General features: G+C 35.8%; 1 protein-coding gene across 1 annotated transcript in view; it reads left to right on the forward strand.

The window, feature by feature from the left end:
* Positions 1–17488, forward strand: part of ATP13A4 (ATPase type 13A4) — a 176220-nt gene that overhangs the window by 149260 nt on the left and 9472 nt on the right. Inside the window, exons 26-28 of the mRNA XM_011981336.1 lie at positions 14154–14325; positions 15378–15571; positions 16676–16764. Of these exons, the coding sequence (XP_011836726.1) occupies positions 14154–14325; positions 15378–15571; positions 16676–16764 (455 nt within the window). The remainder of the gene's footprint in view (positions 1–14153; positions 14326–15377; positions 15572–16675; positions 16765–17488) is intronic.

Raw genomic sequence — 17488 nt, forward strand, 5'->3', positions numbered from 1 at the left:
TGATATTCAGTATAATCATTATGTACTCAGTGAGCCCCTAGTTTGTGCTACTTACTGATCTAGGAACTTGGAACAATACATCAGTGAAACAAAACAAGATTTCTTTCCTCATGGAGCTTACATTCTACTGGAATCACACTATCTACCTAGTTGTTCAAGTCAAAGAACTAGAGCCATCCTTTATTTTTCTCTTTTCTTCACCCATCACATCCCATACATTCGAAATTTCTATTAGCGCTGCCTCCAAAATGTACTCTGATTCCCCACCTCCATTTTCAATGTAGCCACCATCAGTAGTCACTAAGCAATGTCAGCTCTTTTGTACATTAGTGTAACAACTTTATAGCTCATCTTGCTTCCACTGTTGCGGCCCTATCCTCACTCCCATTTACACAATAGTAAGAGTGTTGTTTTTAAATACAAATTTTATTATTTATTCTCTCGCTTAAAATGCTCCAATGGCTTCCCATTTTGACTCAATTCAAGTCCTTACATGATTGGGCTCCTGACTACTTCATCAACTTCACCTCTAACCACGTTGCCACTCACTGATGTGCCTGCTGCACTGGTCTTACTGTCTCTGATACATTGCCAAGCTTTGGTCAACTCACTGCCTTTGCATTGGCTATTCCTTTTGCTTAAAATACTCTCCCCTTGGATCTTTATATGTCTTTGATTTTTTTTTCATTATTCATATTTGAACTCAAATGTCACTTCTTCAGAGAGATCACTTTAATAGTGAACAAACCAGTTCTCTATCACACAACTCTGCTTTATGTTTTCACAATACTTTCCTCAATCTGAAGTTACGATATTTATCTTTGTTTTCGTTAGCTTTTTGCCTGCTTCTCCCCATGCAGAATGTGTGTTTCATGAGATCAACATTTAGTCTGTATTGATCCATGCTATAATCCCAATACTTCTGACATATTAAAGGAGCTTGATAAATATTTGTTAAATGTATTGAAAGAACAACCTCATACAGCTTTTGTTAACTTTCTTAGCAGACTTCCCCTTCGCAGGAAGTCAAATTTATCTCTAAATGTGTAACTTTCATCCATCCCAGTTTTGCCATTTGAGGTGTCACAGAAGAGTTTGATTTTTTCTCCACAACAGTCCTTCTGTTTGAAATTTCTTTCAAACAGAAAATTCTATTTGAAAGAATTTGGAAACAGCTCTTATTTCTTCTGTGATTGTTCTCTTCTCCATAACAAGTGCCTTCAGGATTTTCTCTATTTTTTTGTTAAACAACTTGATTCTTTTCTGTTTAACATATATTAAGTGTATGTTATTAACATATATTCACTGTGAAAGATGGAAAACATTGCAAGATATAACAGAGAAAAACCTATTTTTATCTTAATATCCAGAGCTAACCAATTAAAGCATTTTAATGTATTTCTGTCCAGTCTTTTTTCTATATAAATTAATAAATTAAAATTATGTCTTCTATATAGTGCATCTTATTTTTCATTTACCCATAGAACCGCTTTTAAAATATCAATAAATATCTTAATTTTTTTCTTGTGGTAAAATTATATGACATAAAATTTGTCATTTTTATTTTTTATGTGTATAATTTAGGGACATGAATTACATTCACAATGTTTACAATCATCGCCACTATATATTTTCAAAAGTTTTTAATCACCTCAAACAGATACTCTATCCATTAAGCAATAACTCCCCATCTTTTCTCCCTCTGACCCATGGTTAACTCTAATCTATTTTTTGTCTCTATGAATTTGCCTATTCAAGATATTTCATATAAATGAAGTCACGCAGTTTGTACCATTGTATCTGGTTTCTTTAATTTAGCATAATCCATTTTGTAACATGCATCAGAACTTAATTCATTTTTATAGCTGAATAATATTCTATTATATGTGTATACCACATTTTATCTGTCCATTTATTTGTTGATGGACTTGGGTGCTCCCACTTGTTGGCTATTGTGAATAATACTGCAATGAACATTTGCATAAAATATCTTTTTGAGTCCCTGTTTTCAATTCTTTTGGGTATAAAATGGAATCTGGGTCATATGTTAATCATATATTTAACTTTTCAAGGAACCACCAAACTATTTTCCTAATGACTGCATCATTTTACATTCTCACTAGCAACATATAAGGGGTCTAATTGCTTCACAGCCTCATCAGCTCTTGTTATTTAATGGTCAAAGATTATTTTAACCATCCTAATAGGTTTGGAGTGATATCTTATTATGATTTGGACTTGCATTTCTCTAATGATTAATAATATTGAACATATAGGCATGTGCTCATCAGTCATTTACATGTCTTCTTTGGAGAAATGTTTATTCACGTCCTTTGACTGTTTTCTAATTGAATTTTTGTCTTCTGCGTTTTGAGTTCTAGCAGTTCTTCATATATTGTGGACATTAAACCCTCATGAGACATAAAATCACAAATATTTTCTCCTATATGTTGTCTTTTCACTTTTTAAATAATGTCCAAGTTTTTAATTTTAATGAAGTCCTATTTATTTATTTGTTTGTCTGTTTGTTCATGCATTTGGTGTTATATCTAAGAATCCATTGCCAAATCCAAGGTTTAAATATGTATCCCTAAGTTTCTTCTAAGTATATTACATTGTTAACTCTTACATTTAGGTCATTGATCCATTTTTTGTGTTAATTTTTACATGTGGTATGAAGTAGGGGTCCAACTTCTTTACTTTGTATGTGGAAATCTGGTTGTCCCAGCTTGTCGAAGAGACTATTCTTTCCTTCAGTAGAGACTATTCTTTCCTTCAGTAAATGGTGTCAATATGCGTTTTGAAATCAATTGGCCATAGATATATGGGCTTATTGCTGGACCCTCAGTTCTATTCCCTTGGTCTACATGTATTTCCTGATGTTAGCACCAAACTGGTTTGGTTACTGTTTTGTTAGTGAGTCTGAATTTGGGAAGTGTGAGTCCTTCAATGCTATTCTTCTTTTCAAGATTTTTATAAACAATTTAGGGAAATTATATATAATAAAATTATTTATAATTTTATTATAAAATCTTTTCAAGATTTTTATGAACGATTAGGGAAATTATATATAATTTCATATAAATTTGAGGACTGGCTTATCCATTTCTCTAAAAATAACTTTGATTTTTGACAGAGATTGCATCAAATATGTAGATCACTTTGGATAGTACAGACATCTTAATAATATTAAGTCTTCCAGTCCATTAACATGAGATTTTAATGGGTTTTTCCATTTATTTACATCATCTTTGACTTCTTTCAGCAAAGTTTTGTAGTTTTCAGTGTAAAAGTCTTTCTCTTTCTTGGTTAAATTTATCTCTAGGTGTTTCATTTTTTGGAAATAGAATTGTTTTCTGAAGTTTATCTTTGAATTGTTCACTGCTGGTGTATAGAAACACGATGATTGTTTTTGTGTTGATCTTGTGCCCTGAAACATTGCTGTATTGAATTACCAATTTTATCAGCTTTCTTGTGAGTTTCTTAAGATTTTCAGTATGTAGGCTCTTGTCATCAGTGCATAGAGACAGTTTTACTCCTTTCTTCCAATTGGATGACTTTATTTCCTTTTTCTTTTTAAAAGTTACAACTTATTTTTAATTGACACATATTTGTACATATTTATGAGGTATAGTGTGATATTTCAATACGTGTGTATGTTGTGTAGTAATAAAATCATGATGACTAGCATATTTATCACTTTACACATTTATCATTTTTTGTAATGAGAACATTCAGAATTCTCTTTTTTAACAATTTTGAAATATAAAGTATGCTATTGTTAATGATAATCATCCTACCATGCAATAGAACAATAGAACTTATTCCTTCTGTTGAACTATAACTGTACATACTGACAACCTTCTCTCCATCCCCTTCTCCTCTCTATCTCTATTCTTTCCAACCTTAAGAAACCACTATTCTACTCTCTGCTTCTATGAAATCAACTTTTTTTGATTCTACAAGTAAGTGAGGTCATGTGGAATTTGTCCTTCTGTGTCTGGCTTCTTTCACTTGGCACAATGTCCTCAAGTTTCATTCTTGTTGTTGCAATCGACAACATTTCCTTCTTTTTTAAGACTGTATAGTATTCCATTGTCTATATCACATTTTCTTTAGTCATTCACTTATTGATATACCCTTAGGGCAATTCCATGTTTTGACTATTATGAATAGGGCTGCAATAAACACAGGAGTGCAGATATTTCTTTGACATACTGATGTTATTTTCTTTCGATATATACCCAGTAGTGGGATTGCTAGACCATATGGTAGTTCTATTTTTAATTTTTAAGGGAACCTCCATGCTATTTTCTTTAATGGCTGTACTAATTTACATTTGACCAACAGTCAAATGTAAACCAAAAAAGGAGAACCAAAGGGTTCTCTTTTCTTTACATTCCCACTAATATTTATTATTTTTTGTCTTTTTGGTAATAGCTGTTCTAACTGGAATGAGATTATATCTCACTGTGGTTTTGATTTGCATTTCCCTGATATTAATGATGTTGAACATTTTTCATATATCTGTTGGCGTATGGCATACCTATTTCTATTTTTTTTTTTTTTGAGAAATGTCTAATCAGGTCTTTTGTCCATTTTTTAATTGAATTATTTTATTATTATTTTTGTTATTGAGATTTTTCGAGTTCCTGATATAATCTGGATATTAACCCCTTGTCAGGGGTTATTGTATTATATTGTATAGTTTAGAAGTATTTTATTCCATTATGTAGGTTGTCTCTTCAATCTGTTAACTGTTTCCTTTGTTGTGCAGAATCTTTTTAGTTTTATGTAATTCCCATTTGTCTATTTTTGCTTTTGTTGCCTATGCTTTTAGGGTTTTAGGGAAAAAATTCTTGCCCAAATCAAAACCATGAAGCATTTGTTGTATGTTTTCTTTTGGTAGTTTTATAGTTTCAAGTTTTACATTTAAGTTTTTAATCCACTTTGAGTTAATTTTCATATTTGGTGAGAGTTTGGGGTCTAATTCATTCTTCTGCATGTCGATAACCAATTTTCTCAGCACCATTCATTGAGGAGACAATGCTTTCCCTAATGTGTGTTCTTTGCACCTTTGTCCAAAATCAATTGACTGTAGATTTTTTATTTATTTCTGGAATCTCTATTCTGTCCCATTGGCTTATGTGTCTATTTTATACCAATACCAAGCTGTTTTAGTTACCATAATTTTGTAGTATATTTTAAAATCAAGGATATGTGAGGCCTCTGGCATTATTCTTTTTACTGAAGAGTGATTTGGTTATTCAAGGTCTTTTGTGGTCCCTATACATTTTGGGATTTTTTTTCCAATTTCTGTGAAAAATTTCTTTGCTGTTTTGATAGAGATTGGATTGAATCTGTAGATTGCTTTAGGTAGTAAGGATATTTCAACAATATTAATTCTTCCAATCAATTAACATGGGATGTCTTTCTGTATTTGTGTTAGCTTCCATTTTTTTTCACCAGTGTTTTATAGTTTCCAGTATAGAGATTTTTCACCTCCTTGGTTAAATTTATTTCTAGACATCTTACTTTTTGTGGTGTAGCTATTGAAAGTGGCATTGTCTTCTTTATTTCTTTTTCAGATAATTCACTATTAGCCTATATAAAAGCTACTGATTTTTCTATGTTGATTTTGGGTTCTAAAAATTTACTGAATTTATTTATTAGTTCTATTAGTTCTCTGGTGGAGTCTTTAGGGTTTTCTATGTATAAGAGCATGCCACCACCAAACAGGGACAATTTGACTTTCTCCTTCCCAATTTGGATGTCTCCTTTTTTTCTCTTGCCTAGGACCTGGTTGCTCTGACCAGGACTTCCAGTACTGTGTTGAATAGAAGTGGCAAAAGTAGGCATCCTTTTCTTGTTCCAGATTTTAGAGGAAAAGCTTTTAACTTTTCCCCATTTAGTATGATGTTAGTTGTGGATTTGTCATACATGGCCTTTATTGCATTGAGGTGCATTTCTTCTATGCTTAATTTGTTCAGAGTTTTTAGCAGAAGGGAATTTTGAATATTATTAAATGCTTTTTATGACTCTATTGAAATGATTATGTAGTTTTTGTGCTTCATTCTATTGATGTGATGTGTCATGTTTATTGATTTGAATATGTTGAGCCATCCTTGCGTCTTGGGGTGAATCCCACTTGATCATGGTGAATTACCTTTTTAATGTGTTGTTAAATTCAGTTTGCTAGTATTTGGCTGAGGATTTTTTTTTTTACATCTAAGTTTATTAGAAATATTGGCCCTTTTTATTGTGTCCTTGTAGTGGGGGACTCATAGAATCAGTTTGGAAGTATATGCTCCTTTACAATGTTTAAGGATAGTTTGAATAGAATCAATATTAGTTCTTCTTTAAATGTGTGGTAGAATTCAGTGGAGAAGCCATTAGGTACTGTACGTTTTTTGACTGGAAAAGTTTTATTACTAATTCAATCTTGTTACTAATTATTGGTCTGTTCATGTTTTCTGTTTCTTCATGATTCATTCTTGGTAGGTTTTATGTGTCCAGGAATTTATCCATTTATTCCAGATTTTCTAATTTGTTGGCATACAGTTGTTCATAATACTCTCTTATGATTCTTTGTATTTCTGTGTAATTAGTTGTGATGTATCCTTTACCTCTGATTTTATTTATTTTAGTCTTCTCTCTTTTTTTCTTAGTTACTCTGGCTATGGTTTGTTGATTTTGTTTATGTCCTCAGAAAACCAACTCTGTTTTGTTTATCTTTTCTATTGCTTTTAAGTCTATTTTATTTGTTTCTGCTTTATCTTTATTATTTCTTTCTTTCTACTAATACTGGGTTTAGTTTGTTGTTGTTCTTCTACTTCCTTGAGGTTCAACATTAGCTTGTTGTTTGCTGTTTCTTCTTTATTCATGTAGGCATTTATTGCTGTAAACTTTCCTTTGAGTACTGGTTTTGCTGTGTCCCAAAGGTTTTACTGTGTTTGTTTCAATTTTCATGTTTCTCTAAATTTTTGTAAATTTCTCTAATTTCTTCATTGACTCATTGGTTGTTCAGTAGCACCTTGTTTAATTACCATGCATTTGTATAGTTTCTGAAGGTCCTCCTGTCATTGATTTATAGTTTCATATTATTGTGGTTGGAAACAATACTTGATATGATATTGATTTTTTAAAAATGTCTTAGTACTTGTTTTGTGACCTACCATATGATTTAAACTGGAAAATGTTCCATGTGCATTAGAAATAATGTGTATTCTACTGCTATTGAACACAAAGTTTTGTATATATCTGTTAGGTCTATTTTGTCTAATGTACAGTTCAGTTCCCGTATTTTCTTGTTAATTTTCTGTCTAGTTGATCTGTCTCTTGTTGAAAGTGGGTTATTGAAGTCTCCTACTATTATTGTCTTGCTATTTCTCATTTTGTGTTCATTAATATTTGTTTTATATATTTAGGTGCTTCAGTGTTGGGTACATTGTCTCTTGTGACAGTTTTTGACTTGAAGTTTACTTTATCTGACACAAGTATAACCAATCTCGCTCTCTTTTGATTAGCATTTGCATAGAATATCTTCTTCTATCTCTTTATTTTCAGCTTTTTTGTGTCCTTGAGTATAAAGTGAGTCTTTCATAGGCATTGTATAGTTGAGTCTTGTTTTTTTAAATCTGTTCAGCTATGCTATGTCTTTTGATTGGAGAATTTAATAATCCATTTACATTCAAAGTAATTATTGATAATTAAGGACTTACTATTGCCACTTTGTTATTTTATGGTTGTTTTGTAGATCTTTTATTCCTCTCTTTTTTTAAATCTCTTTGATTTGGTGGTTTTCTTTAGTGCTGAGTTCTGATTACTTTCTCTTTATTGTTTGTGTGTTTGCTATAGCTTTTTGCTTTGTGGTTACCATGAAGCTACATAAAATATGTTGTAATTATAATGGACTGTTTTACACTGTAAACAGCTAACCTCAGTCAAATACAAATCTCTAGACTTTTATCCTTCCCCCAATTTATATTTTGTCACAATTTACATCTTTTTATTTTATGTACTTCTTAACAATGTATTGTAGTTACTATTATATTTGACTGTTTTGGCTTTTAGACTTCATACTAAAGATATATAAGATTTATAGAGCACCATAAAAGCATTGGGATATTCTGGATTGCACTATATATTTACTTTCATTTGTGAATTTTATACTTTCATATGTTTTTATATTAACAGTGTCCTTCCATTTCTACTTGAAAAACTCTCAAGCATTTCTTGTAAGGAAAATCTAGTGGTGATGAATTCTCTCAACTTTTGCTTCTCTAAGACTTTATTTCTCCTTCACTTCTGAAGGACAGCTTTACTTGTATAGTATTTTCAGCTGCCAGTTTTTATTTTCTTTCAGCACCTTGAATATATCATCTCACTCTGTCCTGTCCTGCAGGGATTTTGCTGAGAAATCGGTTGATAGTCTAATGGGGATTTCCTTATTTGTGATTTGGCACTTTTCTCTTACTGCTTTTAAAATTCTTTTTCTTTTATTTTTGACAGTTTATTATAATGTGCCATGGTGAGAATCTCTTTGGGTTGAATTCTTTTGGGGACCTTTGAAATTCATATATCTGGATTTTCATATTTCTTATAGGACTTAGAAGGTTTTCAGCACTTATTTTATTATATAAAATGTTTTGTTTCTATCTTTGTCTCTTCTCCATCTGGAAATCCCATAATGCTAATGTTTGATCATTTCATGGTGTTCCATAAGTCCTACGGGTTGTCTTTGTTCTTTTATATTCTGTTTTTCTTTACTTCCTCAGGGTAATTTCAAAAGACCTAGCTCCAGATTCAGAGGTTCTTTCTTCTACTTGCTCTAGTCTGCTATTAAAGCTCTCTATTAAGTTTTTTCATTTCATTCATCAAATTCTTCAGCTCCAAGGTTTCTGTTTGGTTCTTTTTAAATGATATTTATCTCTTTGTTAAATTTCTCATTTAAATTCTTTAAACTCTTTTCCTAATTTTGCTGAATTGTCTATCTGTATTCTCTGTATCTCACTGAGTTTCCTTAAGATCATTATAAATTCCTTTTCAGGAAATTCGTAAGTTTCCTTTTATTTGGGGTCAGTTACTGGAGAATTATTGTGTTTCTTTGTTGCTATCATATTTTCTTGCTCTTTCATATTTCCTTTTTGTTTCTGCATCAATGTCTTTACACCTAGCAGAACAATCACCTCTTCCAAACTTTACACAGTGGCTTTCACTTGCAGATGAGTCTCAGTGTGCTAATTGTGAAGACTGTGGTAACTCTGGTTCCAAGAAGATGCAGTAGTATAGACTTTGTACAGCTTTTTCAGCTAAGATTAGTGCCAGTAATGACTCTGAGTGCCTGAGTAACCATTTTATAGACAATAGGGAGTCTTGACTGAGGGATCCTTTAGGTGTCAGATCTGGCATGGCCTATAAACAGCTGCAGTAGTGCTGGGTTATAGGGGGAAGACCTCAGAGAGGCTGTGAAGCTAGGGTCCTAGGTTCAGGACTTTTCTCCTTGGAGAGGTGGAGTGCTCTGGAGGTTTGGGACCAGGGAGCAGGGTACAGCTGCAATTCAGGAACTAGGGCTAATAGGATATAATGGCAATGAAGTTCCCTGGGGGATGAAGCACCATCTAGTGGTGACCTTGGACCCTGGGATGATGGGGCACAGCGGTATTCCAGACTCTGTGAAGCTGGGTACAGCGACAGCAAAGAACCCAAAATGACACAGCTATCACTTGGGCCCTGGAGGGGTGGGGAGTAGGGGGCAGGGAGCAGAGCAGTGATCACTCCACTTACCTGAGAAGGAGGTGCCTCAGCAGTTCAGACTCTAGTCCAGCTAGTCAAGCTCTAGGGAAGCAGGGAACGAGAGTTGATTTTCCTGTTGGGGGAAGGGATGTCTCCGCTCAGCCAGTGCTTTTCCCTGGGATGTGGAGTACTATGTCAGCCCAGGCCTGGAATGCACAACTGCCCAGCTCAGCCAAAGCTGTGAGTCCTTGGGAGGCAGTGCACTGCTTTTGCTCAGGCTTGGGGGTAAGTATAGGGGTAGGGGAAGTGAGGTATGACTGCTCTGGGTGGCCAACACACCATTTCCTGGGAGACAGGGCACTACTTCAACTCAGGCACTGGGGAGGCATGACTACTCTGAGAAGCCACAGTACCGTTTTCCCAGAAGGCAGGACACTATGCTTCAGCTCAGGCATGGGGCCAGGGGGCAGCAGCAATTGGGAGGGGTAGTTGGACCACTTTGCCAAGGCATTGTTTCTTTAGGAGGCAGTGCACAGTGTCACCTCAAGCCCCAAGGGGCAGGGCACAGCAGGGACTCAGAAGGGTATATGGAGCAGCTATACCATGGTACTCTTTTTCTTCCACTGCCTTACGAGAGGCAGTGCACAGGTTCAACTCAGGTCCCTAGGGGCAGGGTGCAGCAGTGACTGAGAGTAGATTGAACAGTTTCATCAAGGCAGTTTCTCTGGGAAGCAATGTACAGCTTCCCCTCAGGCCATGTAGGGCAGGGTGCAATGGTGACTGGGAAGGGCAAATGGAGCAGCTCTGCCAAGGCACTCATTTCCCCTGGAGGTAGTGTATAGGTTCAGTTCAGGCCCTAGAGGACATGGTGCAGTGGGATTAAGAGGGGTAAATAAAATAGCTGCATAGCAACTTGGCCCACCGAGTAAGATGTAGCAGCAGATCAGGGATGGCAGGGCACCAGGCAGGAGTAGTCCACCAGCCATTAAGCCTTAAGACTGGTAGGGTGCTATGCCACTTGCCCTCAGAGCAGGACACATTCCAGCAGTAGTTTACATTTCAGGATGACATAGTGCAGTAGCCTTGTAGGCCACAGAGGGAAGAGCACACTGTTAGCTTCTACTTGGGTAGCACAGCTGTGTGGGCTCCAGGCAGCTACCTCAGCTGGTTTAGTGCTTGTGAGGACTGTAGGTGTCCAGGGTGTTGATGGGGGCTGCTGGGGTCCTCTTGCTTACCTTTTCCCCGCAAGGAGACATCCTCTCGGTTCTAAGCTGATCCTGGCAAGGGAGTGGGGTGTTGGATGCCAGATATTTCCTGGGATGTGGAGTACTATGACAGAAAGCAGTATGTGACAATACTGATTTTCTGTGCTCTGCAGGATTTCTGCTACTCCTTTGATGTATTCTGACACTCCCCTTTAGTTATTTTCATCAAAATATAGTTGTATGTTGTTTTGGTTGTCTTTGTGGGAGAGATGAGTACTAAGGGCTTTTAACTGGCCATCTTGCTAACATCCAGTTGACCTTAATTTCTTTTTTGTCTAATGTATGCTGGGTAGAACTCCCAGCATACTGTTGAATAGCCATACTGACAAGGGTATTTTTACCTTGTTCTGATCTTAAGGCAAAGGTTCTCAGTCTTTTACCCTTGAATATGATGTTATCAGTGGGTTTTTTAATTACATAAAATATAATTGTGGAGAAGACATGAAACATTCTAAATTTATAACAACCTAGTCTGAATTAACACTTTCACTTTTATAGCATGAAAACAACTGCTCCTTTGCAGCTTTATCTCCCCTTTTATATTGTTGATGTTACAAATTACATCTTTTTCCATTGTGTACTAAATAACATGGATATGTAAAGTGAAATTGCAACCAAAAATACACAAATATCAGCATTTATATTTGTTGTATAGTTACCTTTACTGGGCATCATTATTTCTACATAAGTATTTGAGTAGCTATCTAGTATTCTTTCATTTCAATCTGAGTCCTTTAGCATTTCTTTTAGGGTAGGGTTACTGATAACAAACTCTTTCAGCTTTTGTTTATCTGGGGATGTCTTAACTTCTCCCTCATTTTTGAAGGACAGTTTTGCCAGGTATACAATTCTTAGTCAATGTTTTTTTTTTTTCTTTCAGCATCTTAAATGTTATTGCTTGACTTCTGACTTCCGTGGTTTCTGAAATTGGCACTAATCTTACTGAAGATCCCTCATAGGTGATGTGTCACTTCTCCCTCATTGCTTTCAAGATTCTTTGTCTTTATTATTTTTTTAATAGTTCAAATATGATGTCTTGGTGTAAATCTCATTGGATTTAACCTGTTGTAATTACTCATACTTCTTGGATATGCAGATTTATGCCTTTCACCAAATTTGGAAAGTTTTCTGCTATTATTCTTCAAATATTCTTTTTGTATCTTTCTCTTCTCTCCTTCTGATACTCCCACAATGTGCATGTTGGTCTGCTTGTTTGTGTTATACATGCCCCTTAAGCTCTGTTCATTTTCTTTATTATTTTTTTCTGTTCCTCAGGTTGGATATTTTCAACTGTCCTACCTTCAAGTTCACTAATTCTTTCTTCTGCCTGCTCAAGTTTGCTGTTGAACCCACTTAATAAATTTTTCACTTAACTTACAGTACTTTTCAGCTTCAGAATTTCTTTTGACTACTTTTTATAATTTTTATCTTTTTACTACATTCTCATTTTGATCATACATTGTTTTCCTAATTTCCTTTAGTTCTTTGCCCATGGTTTCCTTTAGTTATTTCGCATATTGAAGATAGTTGTTTTAAAGTCTTTACCTAATAAGTCTAATATCTGTGCTTCCTCGGGGACAAATTTTGTCCATTTGTTTTGTTCTGTTGAATATTATAATGCTTTAACTCTGAAAATTAGATTCTTCTCCTATTTTAGGGTTTGAATTTTTTGTTTCACTGTTTGTTGAAGGCTGTAATAGTCCATTTGTTTAGTGACTTTCCAAAGCTTTTTTGGAAAGACTGTACTAGTTTTCATGTGAGATCACAGATGTCTCTGTTTCTTCAGCTTTTGTTCAGTTAATGTTTTGATAGAGATTTACTTGACCTCTAGGAGGGAAAAAACGAACAAACAAACAAACAAACAAAACCTTCTCCAGTCCTTACAGATTATTTCTGTGCTGAAGTACTTATTCAGCACTTAGCCAGGCTTACACTGAGTCTGGAGATCATCCAAAGCTGAAAGTTTTGGGTCTTCTCTGGTCTTTACTGAGCATATACCTTGCCCTGGGATGCACATAGCTCTTGCCCTGGGCATTTACATAGCATTCTATATTTCCCAGCATACACAGATGATTTAGACTATCCTAATTCCTCCAAGAAAATTTCCTTAGCTTTTCTTCCAGGCTGTAGATGATTATTTTATGTATCAACTGTAATTTTTTGCCCTAGGCAACTGCATTTGTTAGCCTTATAATGTTTTCAAGCAATGTGCACTGCTTTTCTGCCCAGAGTGAGTTCTTTGTTAGGTGGAACAGAGATAAGTGCCTGCATCAGTCCTTCAGGTAGTTCCCAGACAGGCTGGAACAGACAAATATAACAATTTGTAAATAAGGCCTGCTATGTTCCTTTTGTAACCAGGGACCAGAGTTCCCCCTGGGAATGCAGGCTATCTTCAAGATTGCCACTGAGCTGAGCAGGGGGTGGATCAAGTGCAAGTAGAAATGCCACAAAACTTTCCTGTGATCCTAAAGATGTCTTTTTCTTCATTCAGTGTTCACTTGGTTGCAGTAAACTTTTCTGTTGTTCAGATTTTCGGAGTTCTGACAGTTTCTGCTTGTATTTTGAGATTTCTGTGGAGATGTGGGAACTTGGAGCTGCCTACTTCACCATTTTGCTGGATATCACCTATTATTTGTCATTAAGTGTTTTAAAGCATTGCTTTGTAGTGACCACATGTTGTTCCATTGTATAGATGTACCATAACTTATTGTAAACAATGCCGTAGTGAACATTTTTTCACATCTCTGATTAACTTTTTTAGCTTAGGATAAATTTCCAAAAGTAGAATAACTATGTCAAAAGTTATACACATTTTTGTCTCTTCATATTTATTGCCAAATTGCCCTGCAGAAGGTTTGCATCAGTTTATTTTCCCACAAGCGGTTTCGCATTTCATCCCTCCCTACTCTGTAACTTAATGGTTTTTCCCTATTTATTAAGCCAAAAATGACGTCTTGTGGTTCTGTCTGCTCTTTTAAGAATTCTTTACATGACTTGAATTTGAATCCATTAATTGTTTTATTCCCTCAGTTTGTGATGTACTCCAATTTGTCCATTTCCTCAGATGTATGGGCCAATGAACTTATGCCATTCTTCTGATCAAGAATACGTTTTCCTGCTCTCATAAATATAAAATTTGAATGTATTTTATAGTGAATCTGAATGGTGCCTACCCCAAGCTGGTGCCTTTCAGACCTGCAGGACGGCTGATCTCTCCACCTCTGCTACTCTCTGTGATTTTCAACATTCTTCTCAGCCTGGCCATGCATATTGCGGGATTCATCCTGGTTCAGAGGCAGCCTTGGTATTCCGTGGAGATACACAGGTATGAGTACAGTCTCAACTTCTGCTTCTCACATTCTAATTTCTATCAAACATCCTCTGGCCAATATGATGGGAGGCAAATGGGGCTTCATTCTGCCAAAGGTTTTGCTTTTTAAAGTCCCTTGGGCAAATTTTCAGTGATTATTTCTTCTCTGTAGCACAATTTAATGCTAATGAATGTATCATTCATTCATTAGCATTTGTCTTTGCCTGTGTTATATGATAATGGTCTATGACCATCTTTTATATCTAGTGTGACCATGGATTATAGCTTACCCGAGCAGTCCCAGTTTAAGTAGCCCAGTTTAAATTAAGTGATGTCCCAGTGAAATTATTAACATCTTTTCTTTTCACCTTCAAAATTATCCTTGTTAGATAAGTTATATATTCACCTCACTTACAAATTATCAGAGATTTGTTGTTGCTGTTTTTATAGAGACGGAGTCTCTCTCTGTTGCCGAGGGTGGAGTGCAGTGGTGTGTTCTAGGCTCACCGCAACCTCTGTCTCTGGTTCAAGCAATTCTCCTGCCTCAGCCTCCCCAGTAGCTGAGGGTATAGGCACATGCTGCTATGTGCAGCTAATTTTTTGTATCTTTAGTAGAGATGGGTTTTCACCATGTTTGCCAGGCTGGTCTCAAACTTCTGGCCTCAAGTGAGCCACCCACCTTGGCCTCTTAGGGATTACAGGTGTGAGCCACCACACTCGGCCAAATTATCAGAGATATTAAGCCACATGGGGGAGGAATCATGACTTACCAATCTCTTTTCCATATAGCCTTAATGAATGTGCATAATTTATTGAATATATAATTGGCTGAATCTCTCTCTCTCTCAGTGTATCCAAAATATGGGTCTATCTGTGCTTGTTTTTTTTTTTTTTCCTATTTTTCAGTGTGTGTGTGTGTGTGCGCGCGCGCATGTATTTTCCAAAGCAGAGGCAATTATAGAAGCATTGAGTGCCTGCTCTGGACACTGGTATGGAGTCTTCTGGGTACAAATGCTCCATAAAGGCTTGTCATCTCACTTCATTAGCTTCTTTGGTTTCCCTTTTAGTGCCTGTACAGTGCAAAATGAAAGCATCTCAGACTTAACCATGTCTCCAGCTGCTCCAGAAAAAATGGAAAGTAATAGTGCCTTCACAAGTTTTGAGAACACTACGATCTGGTTCTTGGGAACAATCAACTGTATCATTGTGGCTCTTGTGTTCTCTAAAGGAAAACCATTTAGACAGCCAACCTATACAAACTGTGAGTAGAACTGTACTGGATCAGAGGTGAGAAGTCAGTCGAGAGAGCAGACATGTCCAGGTCACTTAGGGAACAGCTGTAGAGTTGAGTCTTATCTAGCATCTCTTGACTTCCACTCTAGGGCTCTGCAAAACACATTGTACAGCCTCGTTTCCATGGTTCTTTGCTCTTTCCTTCAAAGCTGCATTAAATACTAGGGCTTCTTTCTCCCTTTCCTTCACCAGAAGTTTGCCTCTGGGTGCCTTTTCTTGGGATCGCTCCAAATTGAAAGGACCAGTTTATTTCTCTACTTGTCAGTACTTGTCAGAATTCACCCTGGAAACAATGGAGAGAAGCCTAACAGAACTCAAGTGGATCCTGTCTCTTGCCTTGAAGGCAGTAGTCAGGGTGGCACTGTGTGGTGGCAGGCTGCTAGTGGGTCCAGCCTGGAGGAATCTGACTAGAGAGGGTTATGGAGGCTCTTGACCAGAGTACCTCCCTCCTACCTCCTTACATTATGGAGTGGGAAGGTATGTTTGAATGAGAAATGACTGACCTATTTAATATTTGAGACATTTATTTGTATATCATCACTACTCTTCTTATTGAAAAAATTCAAAGCCCAAATTGGGTACCTTTATGAATATTTTCATACAAATTTATTTGTTCAGAGAAAATTATTGAGCTTTTCTTCTTCCTGGGATGAGGAAGCAGCTAAATACTGACCTCTGTATGATAGCAATTTAAAATTGGGTTTATTGACAGGTTCCTTTATACCAGAAAATGATTTGAGACAGATGACTTGCATTAAAGTGACTCAGATACTTGGATACCTTCAAGCCATTTATTGAACATGTATTTTGTCAATGTTACCCTGTATATATCTACTACTTTTATTAACTGAAACTTAAAATGTGCATGTGAAAATTTTCACTTGCTTCAAGGACATGCATAGAAATTGTAGAGGTGAGACCCATTGCTTAGAAATGAATACTTTCCACCTAGTATTTGGACGTAGAAATCAAGTAAATTAAATCAGTGTTAATCTAGACTACATCTGTCAATATATGTGACATTTTTCACTCTGATTTCTTAAAATAATAGCTTGTGTTCTTATTTCCTCAGATGTATTTGTCCTTGTGCTGATAATACAGCTTGGTGTATGTCTATTCATTCTATTTGCTGATATACCAGAATTATATAGACGTTTGGATGTAAGTCTAATCTTTGGGATATGGTGATGCTTTACAGTTCTGTAACAGCTTAACTTTAAAAAGCAGATCACAATTTCAATTGGCATGATTTTTGACACACATTATTCTTTTGGGATGGCAAAGCTAAAAAAAAATGCTAAATTTATCTATATTTTTTATTTAAACTGGTCAAGAAATAAAATTCTACCTAGTTTTGATTTCATGAGGCTAAAGATAGTCTTTAAGTCTTGAATGCTTTAATTTATTTTCTTCTTATTATTTAAGAGACAGGATCTCACTTTTTTGCACAGTCTGGAGTGCCATGGTGCAATCGTAGCTCACTACAGCCTCAAACTTCTGAGCTCAAACAATTCTCCTACTTCAGCCTCCCGAGTAGCTAGGACTGCAGTAGTGTGCCATGATGCCCAGCTAATTCTGAAGAAAAAAATTTGTAGAGATGAGGGCTTACTGTGTTGCCCAGGCTGGTCTCAAACTCCTGGCCTCAAACTAGCCTCTTGCCTTGGCCTCCCAATTCACTAGGCTTACAGGCTTGAGCCACTGAATCTGACCAACTATTTTCATTTTAAAAGAACTCCTATAAGGGGAGAAAATGTATTTCTATATTTTCTCTTTCAAATATGAGGGAATTTTTTCCTAAATGCTTCCGTTTTTTGAAGTTGTTTAAAACTGTTTTACCTACAGCTTTTTGGGGGGTTATTATTTAGGTATTTATATATTTTTTTAC

This window comes from Mandrillus leucophaeus, unplaced genomic scaffold (genome assembly GCF_000951045.1).
Source record: "Mandrillus leucophaeus isolate KB7577 unplaced genomic scaffold, Mleu.le_1.0 Scaffold224, whole genome shotgun sequence".
NCBI classification, from domain to species: Eukaryota; Metazoa; Chordata; class Mammalia; order Primates; family Cercopithecidae; genus Mandrillus; species Mandrillus leucophaeus.